The following is an 18,210-nucleotide window of genomic DNA, read 5'->3' as shown; positions in this document are numbered from 1 at the left end:
CTCGGATGAGTTCGAAACTGGGTCATTTCGGATGGAAAACTAGGTCAAAGGAGCTAAAAATAGAAAAACCTTGCGAACACTCTAGTGGTCACATTTTTGACCCAATCATCATCAACCTTTGTCAGAATGCTTGTTTAGATTATTGCTTGGATGAGTTCGAACATTGGTCATCTCTGATGAAAATCCAGGTCACAGGAGCTATAAATAGAAAAAACCTTGTGAACACTCTAGTGGTCACATTTTTGAACCAATCATCATCAAACTTGGTCAGAATGCTTGTCTAGTCAATTGCTTGGATGAGTTTGAACATGGGTCATCTCTGATGAAAAACTAGGTCACAGGAGCTAAAAATAGAAAAACCTTGTGAACACTCTAGTGGTCACATTTTTGACCCAATCATCATCAAACTTTGTCAGGATGCTTGTTTAGATAATTGCGCAGATGAGTTCGAATATGGGTCATCTCTGATGAAAAACTAGGCCACAGGAGCTATAAATAGAAAAACCTTGTGAACACTCTAGTGGTCTCATTTTTTACCCAATCATCATCAAACTTAGTGTGGATGCTTGTCTAGTCAATTGCTTAGATGAGTTTGAATATGGGTCATCTCTGATGAAAAACTAGGTCACAGGAGCTAAAAATAGAAAAACCTTTTGAACACTCTAGTGGTCACATTTTTTACCTAATCATGATCAAACTTTGTAAGGATGCTTGTTTAGATAATTGCTTTGATGAGTTTGCACATGGTTTATCTCCGATGAAAAACTAGGTCACAGGAGCTATAAATAGAAAAGCCTTGTGAACACTCTAGTGGTCACATTTTTGACCCAATTATTAAGAAACCTTGTCAGGATGCTTGTTTAGTCAATTGTTTGGATGAGTTCGAACATGGGTCATCTCGGGTGAAAAACTAGGTCACAGGAGCTAAAAATAGAAAAACCTTGCGAACAGTCTAGTGGTCACATTTTTGACCCAATCATCATCAAACTTTGTCAGAATGCTTGGGTAGTCGATGCTTGGATAAGTTTGAACATGATTTATCTCGGATGGAAAACTAGGTCACAGGAGCTAAAAATAGAAAAACCTTGTGAACACTCTAGTGTCACATTTTTGACTCAATTATCATCAAACTTGGTCAGGATGCTTGTCTAGGTAATTGCTCGAATGTCAAGCTCGAATATGGGTCACCTGGGGTCAAAAACTAGGTCACACTGCTCAAATATGGATAATCCTTGTTAACACTAGTGGTCACATTTTTGACACACCTGTCTTGAAACTTGGTCAGAACGCTTGTCTAGGTAATTGTTCGGATGAGTTTGACGGGTCAGGTGAGCGATCTAGGGCCATCTTGGCCCTCTTGTTTACAGTTTTTGTAGCTTTTTGATCAGTTGCTTAAGCCATCATTTTCATTGATATGTTCACTTATTGAAAGAAAACTTTTTCATTTCTCTTTTACAGTTGAAATGTAAGCTTTAATTTCTTAGCTATCTTTGAATAGTTTTTTCATAGTTTTTATTTTAATGTTTTTAAAAAAGCATGTTATTATTTAGACACCCAAGAAGAAAAAAGACATGTGATAATTACTTTGTCACTTAAAGTTTTTATTTCTGGGATGTTTATAAGGATGTTTCAAGGTTTAAACAGATCTGCTGGTAATTAATCAGTATCTGGTATAGAAGCTACATTTCTGGATGGAATGTATCAATTCGGAGACTGACCGTCTTTGAGTAAGTTTTGAATAGAATAATTTAGATCTTATTATACCCCCACCACAAAATGTGGGGGGGGGGGGCTATAATGGATTCGCTTTGTCGCGTCGGTCGGTCGGTCCGTCCGTCCGTCTCCATTTTCGTGTCCGCTCTATAACTCCTATACCACTTGAAGGATTTTCTTCAAACTTGGCTCAAATGTTCACCTCAGCAAGGGGATGTGCAGAACCCATGTTGCCCATGTGTCAGCTCAAGGTCAAGGTCACAATTGAAGGTCAAATATCAAACACAATCATATATTAGACAGTATGTCGTGTCCGCTCTGTAAGTCCTACAATAATTGAAAGATTTTCTTCAAACTTGGTTCAAATGTTCACCTCAACAAGGGGATGTGCAGAACTTATGTTGCCCATGTGTCATCTTAAGGTCAAGGTCACAATTGAAGGTCAAATCAAACCATCAAATATTACACAATATGTCGTGTCCGCTCTGTAAGTCCTACACTTATTGAAAGATTTTCTTCAAACTTGGTTCAAATGTTCACTTCATCAAGGGGATGTGCAGAACCCATGTTGCCCATGTGTCATCTTGAGGTCAAGGTCACAATTGAAGGTCAAATATCAAACAATCAAATATTACGCAGTATGTCGTGTCCGCTCTGTAAGTCCTACACTTATTGAGAGATTTTCTTCAAACTTGGTTCAAATGTTCACCTCAACAAGGGGATGTGCAGAACCCATGTCACCCTTTTGCCGGCTTAAGGTCAAGGTCACAATTGAAGGTCAAATATCAAACAATCAAATATTAGGCAGTATGTCGCGTCCGCTCTGTAAGTCCTACACTAATTGAGAGATTTTCTTCAAACTTGGCTCAAATGTTCACCTCAACAAGGGGATGTGCAGAACCCATGTCACCCTTTTGCTGGCTTAAGGTCAAGGTCACACTTGAAGGTCAAAATTTGACTTAGAAAATGTTCTTAAATTTTAACATATGTGTGAATATTTCTGAATCTAGGAAAGGTATTTGGTTGAAACTTAAAATATATATGAAATGTCACAATTAAGATATGCTGGTCAAGTTTCATAACTCTGTATTGCATTTAAACAAAGTTATGCCCCTTTTTAATCTTCAAATTTACATACAATCACATATTAGACAATATGTCGTGTTCGCTCTATAAATCCTATACTAATGGAAGAATTTTATTCAAACTGTACTCAAATGTTCACCTAAACAAGGTTATGTGCAGAATCCATGTCACCTTTGTGCAGTCTAAAGGTCAAGGTCCAAAATTGACTTAGAAAGTGTTCTTAGATTTTAACATGTTCTTGAATATTTCTGAAACTAGCACAGGTATTTGCTTGAAACTTAAAAGATATATGAGGTGTCACAATTACGATATGCAGGTCAAGTTTCATAACTCAGTATTGCATTTTGACAAAGTTATGCCCCTTTTTAAGTCTTTAAATTTACATACAATCAATACTAGAATATATGTTGTGTCCGCTCTATAAATTCTATACTAATGGAAGGATTTTCTTAAAACTTTACTCAAATGTACACCCCAATTGGGCGATGTGCAGAACCCATCTTACCCTTGTGCCAGCTTAAGGTCAAGGCCACACTTGAAGGTCAAAAATTGACTTACAAAAAGTTTAGTATATTGGGAAAATGAAAGGTTATTTGTAACTGTTTCGAACATGATTTGATAATAGATATTTATACTATTACCTGTACAATAAGTCTTTTTTTCAACAGAGATAATTTCTTTTTATGTATTGTGCGACTTAAGTTATTTCCTTAACCACCTTTCCAAGTCGTCTTCTGTCAAGGACATTGGTGGGGGTATGAATCGCATTCAGCGATAGTTCTAGTTTAATATTGTTTGTATCGTCTAGAGAGCAAGAGTCCCAAGTGTTGATAGGACATATCACAGGGTTGTTTCTCCGTCCGTTCCTGGTAGTTTGTTTGTTGGAAATTTTAGCAGCATTTTGCTAAGAAAATAAAATAGGAATATATTTTAAAAGTGGGGTGGTTGTCTAGTTCATAGTTTCAAGTTTGCCAACACCATACCTGTCAAAATGTTCACAAAACATACTCACCTTTGGCACATTCAAGTTGGATTTGTGTGCAAGAGATGCTGTTTCCATTTTGAAAATATGGTCTAAAAGCCCTATAGACAGTCCATGCAAGTTACAGATCTATGCATTATGTAGATTTAAGATTTTTATTAGTAATTGCAAAAAGTGTTATTTTGAAGTCTATGTGATGATTTATATTGATTATAAATTGTTGACAAAGGAATTATCCTAGATATTTTCCTTGAATCTGAATGTTTTATTTGAATAGTGCATGAAATAAAATAAAATAGATTTTTTCTGTATGTTTCACTTGTTAAAAAAAGGTGTGATATTAAAGGAAGCTATGTATTTTAAGAAAATCAAGAAACCTTTTAAACTTGTGGAAACAGATACAGTAATATATTTTCATGTCTTTAATTTTATGTCATTTTGTTTACTTGCTGAATACAATGTATGTATGAGTAAAACAAAATGTACATTGATTTGTTCTTTGAGAAATGTACAGTGATTTTATCTTTATAATTTGTTGAGAAAGTGTTTGAATATTTTTATCTTCTTGCATGTAGAATGCACAAGTCAATTTTCAGCTTGCATCAAAATACTGACATGATTTTTGCTAACAATTAAAGAATAAGTAAAGTTATAAATAAATATCCATATATTTTATTAGTCTCTTTATAAAAGAAAAAAGTATTTAATTGTGAAGATATACACCTATTTTGAAATACCAGTAATTTTTCTCGAGACTTTAGATAAACAACTTAATGTACACTTACATGCAAAAGAAAGCATGCGGTTAACAAAATTTGTATTTTGTATAAGAATTTCATTGTTTTGATAAAGGTCTTGAATTCCATTATTTACCTTGTCCTTAAAAATTGTTGTCCTTTTTTGATTCATCAAAAAAAAAACCCAACAAATATCCCCATTTCAAAATTCCTGTCTTCTCATAGAACTGACAGTGCTACTTCTTGCTCGTGTCATATTCTGTCACTCTTCATCTAAGGCCACAAGCATGTCCTGCAGGTTTCCTGGCAGTGATACTTGCTTGCAGGCATAATTCATCAGATTGATTTACAAAGTGCATCATTTCTTTTGCTTGTGTAAGTGAACAAATTATAGATTGGATGCAATGCTATCATAAACAAGAATTTCTGAAAATTTCACGAGTGGGAAAGCAGAGCTGCTAGCACCTGGCTACTTTTGGGTTTGAATCTAGCTAGCTTATTGAAGGTTCTACCTATGTGCCAGATCTTGCATAAATGTAGCCATATGAATGCTTTAACAGTTTTGATATGACTTGAAGTTGGACTTGCCCAATAAATACAAGGCAATGTATGAAAGAAATGTGATTCATGGGAAAAACATTGTAGTTATAAACTGGTAAAGCTAGCAACATGATGAGTTACAAGTATAAATGTGATTTGTTGTTGCTTTGTGAAGAAATATCATTCTGTTGTGTATATATATAATTATATTATTGTATATATTTCAGGACGAGAACGATGCCACAGCCATTGATTGATACCCATCTATCATATTATCATTGAGTATATTGTCCAGCGTGTATGTCAGACGAAAGAGAAAAATCACCAGCGAATAACACGTTCCTCAGCTGCACTATAAAATGATTGAATTACGTCACACGTTTCCTTTTTCCTTTCTTTCGAGAAATGACAACAAATAACAAAACACTTGAATCATTTTGTTCATTAATTCAAACCAAACACCACCATGATTTTAAAGTTTTATACGTGCAAGAGAAATGATATATACACCTTTCATTTGATATTTTTTTCCCCCATTGAATAATAGTGAAATCCAGATGACGTGTAAAAGGGAGATGCATGTTTTTTTTTTATATAAGTGTGATAATATATATTTTTAGATATCTACAAGTTAAATTAAAACAGTATAGTACTTAGAGAAAAATGACGGAACAAATGAAAAAATGCATCACTGGCTGGATTAATACCCAATACATTGAGATGTTGTTTAATCGAAAATTTACTTAACCCCTAACCTGCTGACTTTGTGTAATTGATTACGCCAGCTTTGATTTTGGAACAGTCCATTCATATTCTAATGGATCAAAATACAAAACATTGAGCTACCAACAGTATAGGGCCTGGTCAGACTATATGGATGTACAGGCTGACCTGGCTCTATACTTGTTGCCGAGGCTAATCGCTATTGGTTACAGCAGGTTATGGGTTAAAACTTCAATAATTTTTTTTTTGTACTTTATTTAACATTTTATTTGCTGTTGGCTCAAATTGTTGCTATTGATATAGAGTTTTATATCAGTTACAAAAGATGGGTTTTTTAATTATGAGAGAATACTGTCAGTGCATCACATCAGAGGGACTACTTTTTTACCAGGTTGGCCTCAAGACAGATAAAACAGTGCATCATCATGGGGACTACTTTTTTCCCAGTATTGGCTGTACACAAAGTAAATACACACTTAACAGTGCCTTCATGTTTAATTTCTTGAAATATTAACTATTTGAACTTGGAAAGATATATAAAGAGGTCAAATTTAAAAATGTTTTAGTTCAGGAATAGTACCTATTTAGTAATATATTATTTTTTTAACAGACGCCATCTGTGATCAAATATGTTTAACTTGCAAAAATTTACACTTGTTCTGTTATAGTATATTTGAAGATATGGATTTTCCATTCACCAGCCTAGCTGGTGTGCATAATGATAATTAAATGATATGGGTTCTGAAACAATATAAACAGAAAGCTTCTGTTATAGATCTACAAAAAAGTCAGTCATTTTAGATGCTTATTGTGATGTAACACTTGTTCATTTTGAGGAAATTATACATATTAATAAGAACGTATAGATTAAAATGTAGGGGAAGTTAACACTTGATGATCTTTTACTTTTTGGCATTGAAATGAGGACAATTTGTAGAGATTTGAATGAATGGCTGGCTATGTATTAAACCTCTGTTGTGCTGCTCTGAACGTGTGAATCAATCTGTATTAATTAGTTAATTGCTATATGTATACTTGTTTAACTTTTTCTGTAAACTTACTTATTGTTTTAGAGTTTATTAGACTCCAGTTAAATGTATGTAAGTGTCTCACTACATGTATAAATGGCAAATAATAACGGGGACGGACGGGGGAGTGGGCGGGGGGAGAATTAGAGGTGATCAAGTTTTGCAATAGCATTACTCGTCATCTACATATTATACTTAGTTTGTAAATGCCAGCCACTACTAGTAAGGTGCTTCATCTGTGACGAAACAATATATAGATGTACATAAGTTGAAAGCTATTTACTTGATAATAATTGTGATCACTATAAAAGTGTGTCTATGATAAAAGTCTATAGTGGTATGTTTCAAGTAGTATGGATAATTTGGATGGGAGAAAATACAATATATTTCTTTTACTAATAGGCAGTACATACCTTATTAAAACTTTGTAATCTAACTATGTAGTAAAATATAACTAGGTAAAATGTAGATAAATACATTTTCTCCGAAATTAAAGTTCTACTATTTTTACCCACTATTCCATATTTGGGTATGATTTGATAGTGTTATTACAAAAAATATTGTCACATACAGAAGTAAAAACCTTGAAAATAATCTTTAAGACAAAATTTTCCTTATGTTAATTATGGCTCAGTTTAAATTGTGCTAACAATGGTTATGTCGCAACATTGATGAGAGTTTTCAATTTTTGTACTTTGATTATGGGGATTGACTTTATTAGGAAGTAGTGACGATTCCATACAACGTTTGTTTTGAGGCACTGATTTGTTCCTGCTTGTCAACCACAAAGTGGTCATTTCTTTTTCATTCTTTTCACAACATTTCTTATATTTTATGTTGTTTTATGTTTGATTATATATATCATTGGTTGAATATTAAGGCATCTATAGTTTTTTCTGGGGTAACTTTAATATAAGGTTCTTTAGTTGTGTCCTTTACTTTGATTTAGACACGCAACAGTCTGGTTAAAAGAATTGCACTTTAGGCTACTTCTGTAGACGGTACAAAAAGATGGGAAGTAGAACTTTATTAGTTTTGTGTTTTGTTTATATTTCTGATAAGCTTACTGCAACATTGTTAAAACTTGAATAATGGAATGTTCTTGCTTCATTTTCTCAAACTGTCTAATTTTAAGATATTTTTTATTATATCAAAATGCTTTCCTTCAGCAGCTATTAAAGCAGATACTTTTGCTAGGCTAAAATTTGGTGAAATCAACATTGAAGACTAATTAACCAGGTTAGATATTGGTAAATTTCCATTTTCTGTTCTGTTAAATTTTTGTGATACTAAGAACGTTAGTTTTTAGCATTAAAAAAATGAGTGAAATTTAATCCCTTGCAAAAATTTGTGATTTTATGATATTACTTGGTAAAGCTTGTATGGATATATATTGGCAGCATTGGCAGTTTTTTATGGCTTCTATATTGAGGGGCGTCTTTAGCCAAGTGGTTAAAATTGTTGACTTCAAACCACCTGTTGATGTGGATCCCTGCCTTGGTCTTTGGATTTGTTCATTTAAGGACGCAGCTAGTTAGCTTATGAAACATAGGTGGTTCTGCTCAGAAGCCCGTATGTGCCTGAAATAATACACCGGCAGGTTTTTCTTGACTAGATAAGCTGGAAAGTCGCCATATGACCTCTACTGTGTTGGTGCGACATCAAACACAACTAAAAAAATTATTATATCGTATTAATCAGATTTATATTATTTTCCCTCCTCAATTATCGTCCTCTGATGTAATTATTGTTGTATTGATGCTTAGTTACAGATGTAATGTCCATGGAAGTTTTTAATATGTTGACTGGCAATAATTAGATTATCTAAATCAAGAGTGTCCCAGAAATATTAAGAAATAACATAACTATTAGTACAGTAATGTTAATTATTTATTGGGTGTTTATGATGTGTTTCAAGTCATATTTACATTAATAGGAACTTAAATTTAAGTTGTCATCTTGGTGGAAAACTAACAAATATTTTGTAATACATGTTGACATGAACTCACTTGAAGTACTGAACTAGTACATACTTAGGCAAGTAAATATTATATAATTATCATTGTAATTGTAACATTTTCAAATGAAAAAAGAAGAAGGGAATAATATAGTACTACTAATTCAATGATATTTTTAATCTTGTGAAAAGATGATCTATAGAAGTATGTAAAAGTATGTTTATGCCACAAACATGAAACTGTTGTTTTCTACTGTCTGCTTGTGTAAATGTTTGTTTAAAAGCGAGTGCCACAGATATAAGCCTTCTTGTCTTCAGGAAAACAACAATTCTCACTGTGATAGAAAGTTAATATCAATTTTTCATACCCTACCACCTCTGCTTGTTTATCGGATTTGTCCGGCTTTTAAATTTGGAACTTTCCATTTTGAATGTAACAGTAAGGGTTTTGTTGTTTTTTTTAAAAAGGGTAAACTGCTAAGAAAAATAGGCTGCCAGGATTAAAGTGTGCAAATGCACGTGCAAGCTGGCCAGGTTCTCGGATGCATCAGCCAAGTCTTGTAGCAGACAATATGTTTTAACTTTTTTTCTCCTTTGTTAGAGCAAATTTTATGTTTCATGTTAATCCTGCTTTTATTAACTAAGTAAGAAAAGTCGCAAAAGTAATAAATTGTTTTTTTTTCCTCAGCAAGTTATTAGATAAATAAGAGATTTCTTTTCATTTTAGAGGGAAAATGTTAAAAATTGCACAAGAAGAGAGTATGCAATGAAATGTTGATATAGAGTATGTTAAGTTAGTATTACCAAATTACCTTCATTGAAAAGACTACTTTTATGTGAGAAAAGCTTACGGAACATCAATTGTTGCATGTTTGTGCCTGAAATAATGTACAGAGGGGCACCTAAGGTCTTCCTCCACCACTCAAGTTGGAAAGTCGCCACATGACCTATACTGTGTTGGTGCGACATTAAACTTGATTTAAAAAGAAAAGAAAGAAAGACTACTTAAAGTAAGCATTGAAAAGCAGCCCACCTTAACTAACATATACTCCAGACAGTATGTCATCAATTTTTCTCAGCTGTATGAGGAATTGTATAAAAAATTATAGAATTTTATAGGAGACTTTGTACTTGTACTATGAGAACTGACTGTTCTAATTCCATTATAGAAACATAGAAATATATCATTTAATTTATTTTATATAAGTTCCCTAAAGAAAAATAATTCTAAATCATTCGGACAAAATGTCATTCTGTATTTACATATTTGTCTATTTTTTGTTATTTTTTATTATTTGCTATTCTTGATATTTTTTATACTTTGTTAAAGAATTTCCAATGTTTTAGTGCTATAAGAAAACATACAAAACATATATGTGCTTGTGAATACATTTGTAATCAAATTATTTTATTCATGATATTACTAAGATATAATTGTTGTCTTTTTGCAGGATTTCTCGTAATTGACGCAGGTTTTTTAAAATGTCACAGAGCTAAATTACATCATATATATATAAATATAGCTTTCTCTGATATGATTTAAATTATATTTGAATTATTTAAATTGACAATGCAGTTTGTATTATGCATAATTAACTCTTTATTTTTGAAATTGGATATTTTTTTTGTTTTCCATGAATATGTTGGTGCAAAGCTGAGAGAGATGTAAAAGCCATCGGCTTAAAAAATTTCCAGGTTGGTAGACCGACTGTTCAGAATCAGGACGTAATTTCTTTTTCTCATGTTTTAAGTTATCAATTTCAGTATATATTTTTTTATATAAACATTACTCATGCTTTTTTTGTCATTTATTATAACATATTTGAAGGATGAATGTGCAAACCTTGTATCAAAGGGGATAAAAGCTTAGCCAACAGTGAGACTATAATTGAGCCGCGTCACGACAAAACCAACATAATGGGTTTGCGACCAGCATGGATCCAGACCAGTCTGCGCATCCGCGCAGTCTGATCAGGATCCATGCTGTTCGCTATCAGTTTCTCTACTTGTTATAGAATTTGTAAGCGAACAGCATGGATCTTGATCAGACTGCGCGGATGCCCAGGCTGGTCTGGATCCATGCTGGTCGCAAACCCATTATGTTGGTTTTGTCATGACGCTGCTCATATAATAATTGATCATTTTCACAAATTATTTATATGATGTATGATTTTCTTTTTTGCAAGACCTTTCATTTATATATATAATTATCCTGTTTAAAAAGCTTATAAACTGTAGATGTAATTAAGTTCTTGATTTGATAGTATGTACACAGAATGATTGTACTCCCCCCAGAGACGGTGAAGTGCAAGTTATAAAACGTATGAACGAGAGACCTATATGTAAATTCATCACAGGCGTCAACAGTGTACCAGTGTAAGCACAGACAGTTCTATTTCCTGGTTGATTTCAAAAAGTGTATAAAGCTAAATATAACATTCGAGTTTTAAAAAAAAAGGAATATGCTTCTAAAATGCTTGTATGAAATAAATAGGGTAGTAAATTGCCTTAAAAAAGAAACATAGCATGCACAGAATCATTGCTAAATGGATAATACCCTACTTAAAATAGCAGAATGATGTTTTGTTCCGAAACATTTTATTCTGTTTACGTACAATATTCACACAAGTGTTAAATAACAAAGAATTGACCGTAAGATTATGGTTAAAATGAAATGATTAAGATATGATAAATATAAACATAAAGTTTAATATTTTAAGTTACCCTCCACCATAAGTTATACCAGAAGGTTAAGAACGTTAATGCCTTAAATCCTCAGTGAACCGGAATACTCGTTAACCCAGAAAGTCTGGTCCGGACCGTGTCTGATTTAGTGAACTTTTACTGTAATAAAACAGAACTGTTTGTGTAATGCTGGTATATATTTGTTGCCTTGTGTTATTGGAGGATGGACTTACAATTTTCTATGAAATGTGTTCTCACATAGGTTCCTGTTCATGTTTTATTTTGTGTATACCATGTAACATGTTATTATGGACGTTTGTTATTTTGATCAGGTTTCAAGCATTTTTGTACAAATTCATTGTATACCTAATCATTTATGAATTTGTATGTTATAAAATTATTGTGAGAATGTTACACCAGTGTTCTTTGTTTTTTAGCTCACCTAAGTGCAAAGTATTCACGATAGTTGTTTTGCCTTTCGTAGACTTAAAAAAACATGAAAGGTTTGAAATGATTTATTACTAATTCACCGTTACTTCAGTATGCTTGCTGCAAAGCTTCCTCATATCGTATTGATATATTTGCATCATATATGAAATTAGAAGTTTATAACCGGATTGTAATGTTTAATTGTATCTTTATACCCCCATACGAAGTTTGTTGGGTGGTTATATAGGAGTCACTCGGTGGTCGGTCGATCCAACGGTCCGTTGCATTTTCCTTGTCGGGAGCATAACTTGAAGACTAATGGTTGGAATTCAATATAACTTCATACAATGGTCAAGCACATTGAGAAGAAGTGCAGTGCACAAGAACCATAACTATCTTGTCTAATTACAGAGTTATTGCCCTTTGTTATTTTTCCTTGTCTAGAGCATAACTTGAAAACTACTGGTTGGAATTCAAAACAACTTCATACAATTGTCAAGCACAATAAAGGGGAAGTGCAGTGCACAAGAACCATAACTCTATCTAAAGTAATAACAGAGTTATTGCCCTTTGTTACTTTTCCATTGCTTTCTTTTGTCTGGACCATAACTTGAAAACTAATGGTTGGAATTCAATATAACTTCATACAATGGTCAAGCACATTGAGAGGAAGTGCAGTGCACAAGAACCATAACTCAATTTTGACCAATAACAGAGTTACTGCCCTTTGATACTTTTCCTTGTCTGGAGCGTAACTTAAAATGTACTGGTTGGAATTCAAAACAACTTCATACAATGATCAAGCACAATAAGAGGAAGTGCAGTGCACAAGAACTATAACTCTGTCCAGAGTAATTATAGAGTTGTTGCCCTTTGCTACTTTTCCATTCCTTTTTTCTTGTCCAGAGCATAACTTGAAAACTGCTAGTTGGAATTAATACTATTTCATACAATGGTCAAGTATATTGAGAGGAAGTGCAGTGTACAGAAATCATAACTCTTTCTTGGCTCATTTAAAAGTTTTTGCCCTTTGTTACTTTTTATTGTCCAGTGCATAACTTGAAAATTAATGGTTGGAATTTAATGCAAATTTATACAATGGTCAAGGGCAGTGAGATAAAGTGCAGTGCACAAGAACCATAACTCTATTTGGGACTAATTACAGTTATTGCCCTTTGTTACTGTTTTTGTCCTGTGCATAACTTGAAAACTTGTAGTTGGAATTCAATACAACTTCATACAATAGTCAAGTGCAATGAGAGGTAGTGCAGTATACAATAACCATAACTTCATCTTCAGTATTTATAGAGTTATTGCCCTTTGTTCCTTTTCCTTGTCTTTCTGGACCTATTGCAGAGTAATTCAATAAAACTTCATCAATGGCCAACCACATTGAAAGGAAATGCAACATACAAGAACCACAACTACAATGTATCTTTAATTGCCCACAACCATAACTCTATTTCAATTCTTTTGCAAGGTATACTGTTACTAGTAACATCCTCATTTCGAAAGCAGTCTTGCGGGGGTATTAATCACATTAAGTGATAGTTCTGGTTTAATTTGGTTTGTTAAATTACATAATCAGTACACAACTTAAGGCTTAGGGCTTGCCTTTACAGGTTGAGGCATCAGAATTGCAGCCAGCGTTTAACCCGGCGTGATCGTAAGCGGCGCCTAAAATAGGTTCGAAATATTGGAGTCTGTGCATCTCTTAGCTCTGGCAGGTGAAATGGTTTTGACCCTGGTGTTGCTTTTTAAATGATTGTAACACCTAAGGTTAGCCAAAATAATCTTTTCTGTTTTGGCGCCATATGACATAAACTGTGTTGGTGCGCCGTAAAACCAAACAAACATAAATCAGTACTTTTTGTCAACTTGTTGATGTTGTGTTGAGGAATATATCCATGAACATCTAGCGTGATTCTTCTACTTAATTAAAAGTCATATAAATAAGTAAAATACCTATCAGAAATGCCAGCATTTGAATCTGCCCGACGTTTTACGATGCACAATCTATAAAGCTTTTGCTTATTTTCTAACATGAAGTCGTAAACTGCTTAATACGCTTGCGTGAGTCGTATATGGTTTAAATGACACAATCCTATTAAAGCAAGGAACTAAGGATGTAACAGAAGAGAATAACATCTTTACATCACGGAAGACCCTCCACCAACCATCACCAAACTTCACAATATGTATCCACCAAACTTATCTAAATTAGCAAAACGTTAACAGAGATCCTAAATCATTATAACACACAAGTAGCAAAAATAGTTCATATACACGTGTATATAACCAATGAGAACAATTTCGTAAAGTGGGCCCCTGTTATTATGCGATCTGGGTTCACTAAAAATTGCATTAAAAATATAATCATGCATGCATGTATTCTTACATTGCATTCATTAAGTGTGCCAAAAAAGCCAATATACTTGTTTAAGTTTTTAATAATTTGTTTTCTATTTACCAACAAAAACGTGCTGCTTAAAAAGAATAGAGGCGCTTGTGGAAATCCACATGATTTCCAGGGGAAACAATTATTGTTGTATTATTATTTCCCAAAATGGGAGTTACCTCTCTCGACGTTCTAATAAGGTGTACATTGTAATAGCTCGCATAATTACCGCATATTTAAGTTCGAAGAAATAAATGTATTATTCTTTAAAAGGTTTTGCCAATATTGGCTATAGAATTCTTCAGGTATATTGTCGAAGATTACTGTTACAAAATAAGAGAAATATTTTAGTGGCGAGTATAAAATGGCTTTCAGCCAGTGTTTGCCATTACATGCATACGTATTTTTCGTAGCTTACTCTCTAGGTATATTCCACTTTATTTTACGAAAAGGGAAAAAAATCCACTATGATGTTCTCGTGGGACCGATTGTTTTGGTGAATCACTCGCAACTAATTCTATAGCCGGTATATATAGAGGAACCTTTTTAAGACTAATATTTCTGTTAAGATTTCTAGTGATTGCTTTACAAAGACAATCTGTCATTTAATTTAGTAGTTAGTAGGTCATGGTCAGATTTGGAAGAACTAATATTATCCTAGCGTAAAGCTCAGGTTTTAGGCAGTTCGAGTAAAGCCATCCTCAGTGAACTGGTGGGAAACATTTATCGATCCAAAATCCTAAAAATGCTTCAGAGAAAAAATATTTATTAAGCCTTCATGACTACTTACCAGGAAAATGGGCTCATCGAGTAAGTTACTTTCTCACTTCCTATAATGATGATGATGATGATAATGATAATAATAAATCTGTCTGTATTTACTTAAATTATTTGTATAACGTATTGAATCAGCCCCGCTATTTTACCTATGGTAAAACAAATTAACATTATGACAACGAAGTGTGTAAAACAGTATAGGTCTATAGATCGTTCAGTTGAAATATGAAATAATTTAAAACTGGTAACAGAATATGGTCTGACGATTTGCTTGACTGAGTTATATGGTCTGATGTCTATTTATAATTTTCAACAGGTTTTATCTATTACAACAAATACGTTGCAAAATGTTTGATTTGTATAACGCAATAAATGTATGCATATTCTTAAAAACTACGAGTGTGTGGGTTGAGCGGTGATTAAAAATAACAAAAACAATCTTAACTAATGACAGAGTGGTTTAAATGACTAAAAAAATATCCTCAAAGTTATGAAGAGAGGACAAATTTCACTCCATGCTCCACATTCAAAGAAAGTTTTTAAAACCGCTATTACATCGACATAAAATAGACACTATTATGGCATTGTCTACGCTTTTTTGGATGCAAAATAAAGAGAAAGGGCTTTAAAACTTGGCAATAGTTGTGGGTAATTTGATAAATGTATGATACCATACTCGAGGGTTTTACATTTTTTTACCAGAAAATGAATCGATTTGTGTTCTAGTAAACATTGGCATATCAAAATTGCGCAATGCTTTGTACATGACTATTAAACACATATTTGATGTTGGTCACGCCACTTGGAAATATGTTTTAATGTACGATATATATAATGCTCGTGTATACATGTACAAAATTTAATATGTTTGCAAACTTGAAATATATTTGTATAGTCGTAAAAACACGCAACATTTCTTTGCTGTCATCATACTATACCATCTTTTAAGTTAAAGGGTGTTTGTTCAGAAATATAGGCCATAAATCTCAAGGACTATAGGTCAAGCAACAAACAAACACATTTGATAGATCTGTATAATAAAAACACCGCCGTGAAAGAATCGATGAAAGTTAAGATCGGTGTTATTGTCGGCATAAAAAGATAGTAAAAATGTTGTAAAGGTAGAATAATTTGAAACCGGGTATTCTGTTATTTTATGACCATTAAAATGATAATTTGTAATATGTAAAGGTAACAGTTGACTGACACTTTAATAAAACCTTTGCTGTATCAGTGCCATGCATGCTTTTTACGACATTACTTACATCAAAAATAACGGAAGACCCGGCCGTTGCTAATGTTGGGAGAGCTTGTTGGTCAACCCTTTTGCCAAATATGTGTTATACCATTGTATTGTTCCTGTCTTTACATGTATGTATATGTTTCTTTTATTTTTTGGCAATAAAATATGTTAAAATCAAATCCAAAATTATACTCAGAACCCCATAATCCGAGGTTTGACGGAAAGAGCCGAATAGTTGCGATTGCAAAAATAATGATGCCGCTGACATTTCCGAACTTTAGAACTCTACCGTGTTGACATTGATGTTCGTTTAACTTTGAGAATCGTTAAGTTCTAAGTTTTGTGTGTTGGTATATAAGATGGGTTCCGTGAATATCAACTGGATTTATCAGTGTTTTAAGGAAGTTGCCTAGATTTTACGATTCTATAATGTAAAACTTCCGAACATTTATCATGAAAATAATTGAATTATTTTATGTCATACTAAAATTGTCCTCATTTTGTCCTTCATGCTCGAAAGCTTGATTCATTGAAACTCCGACAAAATTTTGCTATTAAAGCTATACTATATTACAAATCTCGGAAAAATAAAATGACATTATGTAAAAACATGTATGTAGATGATGGTTAATGATTAAATATTTAAAAGAATAACAACCATGGATGCATACATTTAAGTATCACAATTCACCACGTTTGGAACGAACTTCACGTTTGAATTATTATTATTAGATTGGGTCCGTAAATTTTGAATACTTGGTGTTTCTTGAGACAATATCATTTTCAAATGCCATGTAAAAAATAGAACCGATAAAACCACTTCGTATTTGTCTCTAAATTTTGTAAAATGCCCATGTCAAGAAGAAGAACAACAACAACATGTTCTTAAAACATTCTCATCTGTGCTGCATTTATGTTTAAATACATAAATGCCAGTACATTATACAAATTAAATGGTGTAGGTGGCGTAACCCCCCTCCCCCTTTTTTTAAATTAATGCTTTGAGCAGACCGCTTTAATAGTATCATTTTTTTAAATCGGTGGTATTTATTTAGCTACCTTTTCAAGGTCACAGCATAACATACCTTGACATAGATTTTCACATACTGTCACAATGATCATAGAGCTTTTATCTTTTAAAGCTACAATCTCATAGATATTGTTGTACAAATCTGGTCAATTTCTGAGAAAGTATCTGTTAACAATACTGTTACCTACAAGATACTGGCACAAGAGAGATGCAAGATTACCGCCCCTTCCTCCCCTACCCACACCCACAATACTTTAACCTGTGTCACGCTTAATATTTTTAAATGACTTGTCCCTGCCTTATTCTAGACAAAACCATTCATCATTTTAGGGACAATTTCAAAATATGTTCTGCCGATAAGCCAACAAAGCAGACCATAGTCGTCTGCTTTGGTCACATGGGTAGAATAGCAGGCTAAATTCGGTAAAAGAAACGTATCGTAATGGTTTATGATTAGAACTCAGCTTTAGTTTATTGTTGATGTGTTTGCGCTTTTTGAAGAAAAAAAATATGTTGAAACTACCAAATTGACGGAAATAACAAATTATCACATATTATCGATCGCTTTAGTTTTGAGACATAATATATATGAATATATGCCTATATAAGGAAGTGATAATTATTGACTGAGTGAAATAACAACATGCAAAAGTCTCGCTTTCCAGTTCAATTTTACAATAATCAATGATTATTTATAAGTTTCCAATGGACTCGCAAGAAAACTATCATTTGTAAAAGATCAATTTCTGAACGTGCAGACTGACTGCTTATTAGTGGATATTGTTGTAAACAGTTTGTGTATATATACCAGGCAGTGAAATACACGAGAAAATATGAGAATAAAGGATCGGCAAGTGAAAATTAATATTTTAAGTTTTAAGG

The 18,210-nt window shown here is 33.1% G+C and overlaps 1 protein-coding gene across 4 annotated transcripts in view; it reads left to right on the top strand.

The window, feature by feature from the left end:
• LOC132722415 (protein phosphatase 1B-like) overlaps positions 1-11,865 on the top strand; it is a 37,428-nt gene extending 25,563 nt beyond the window's left edge. For all 4 annotated transcript variants that reach the window (XM_060706919.1, XM_060706916.1, XM_060706917.1 and 1 more), the window contains one exon: positions 5,286-11,865. In XM_060706919.1, coding sequence (XP_060562902.1) covers positions 5,286-5,315 — 30 coding nt within the window. In that variant the 3' untranslated portion in view covers positions 5,316-11,865. The remainder of the gene's footprint in view (positions 1-5,285) is intronic.
• Positions 11,866-18,210: the final 6,345 nt, after the last annotated feature.

Source organism: Ruditapes philippinarum, unplaced genomic scaffold, assembly GCF_026571515.1.
Source record: "Ruditapes philippinarum isolate M1 unplaced genomic scaffold, ASM2657151v2 ctg40_1_1_1_1, whole genome shotgun sequence".
NCBI classification, from domain to species: Eukaryota; Metazoa; Mollusca; class Bivalvia; order Venerida; family Veneridae; genus Ruditapes; species Ruditapes philippinarum.
Note: the sequence above shows the minus strand (reverse complement) of the source record. Positions and strands in the feature narration are given on the sequence as shown.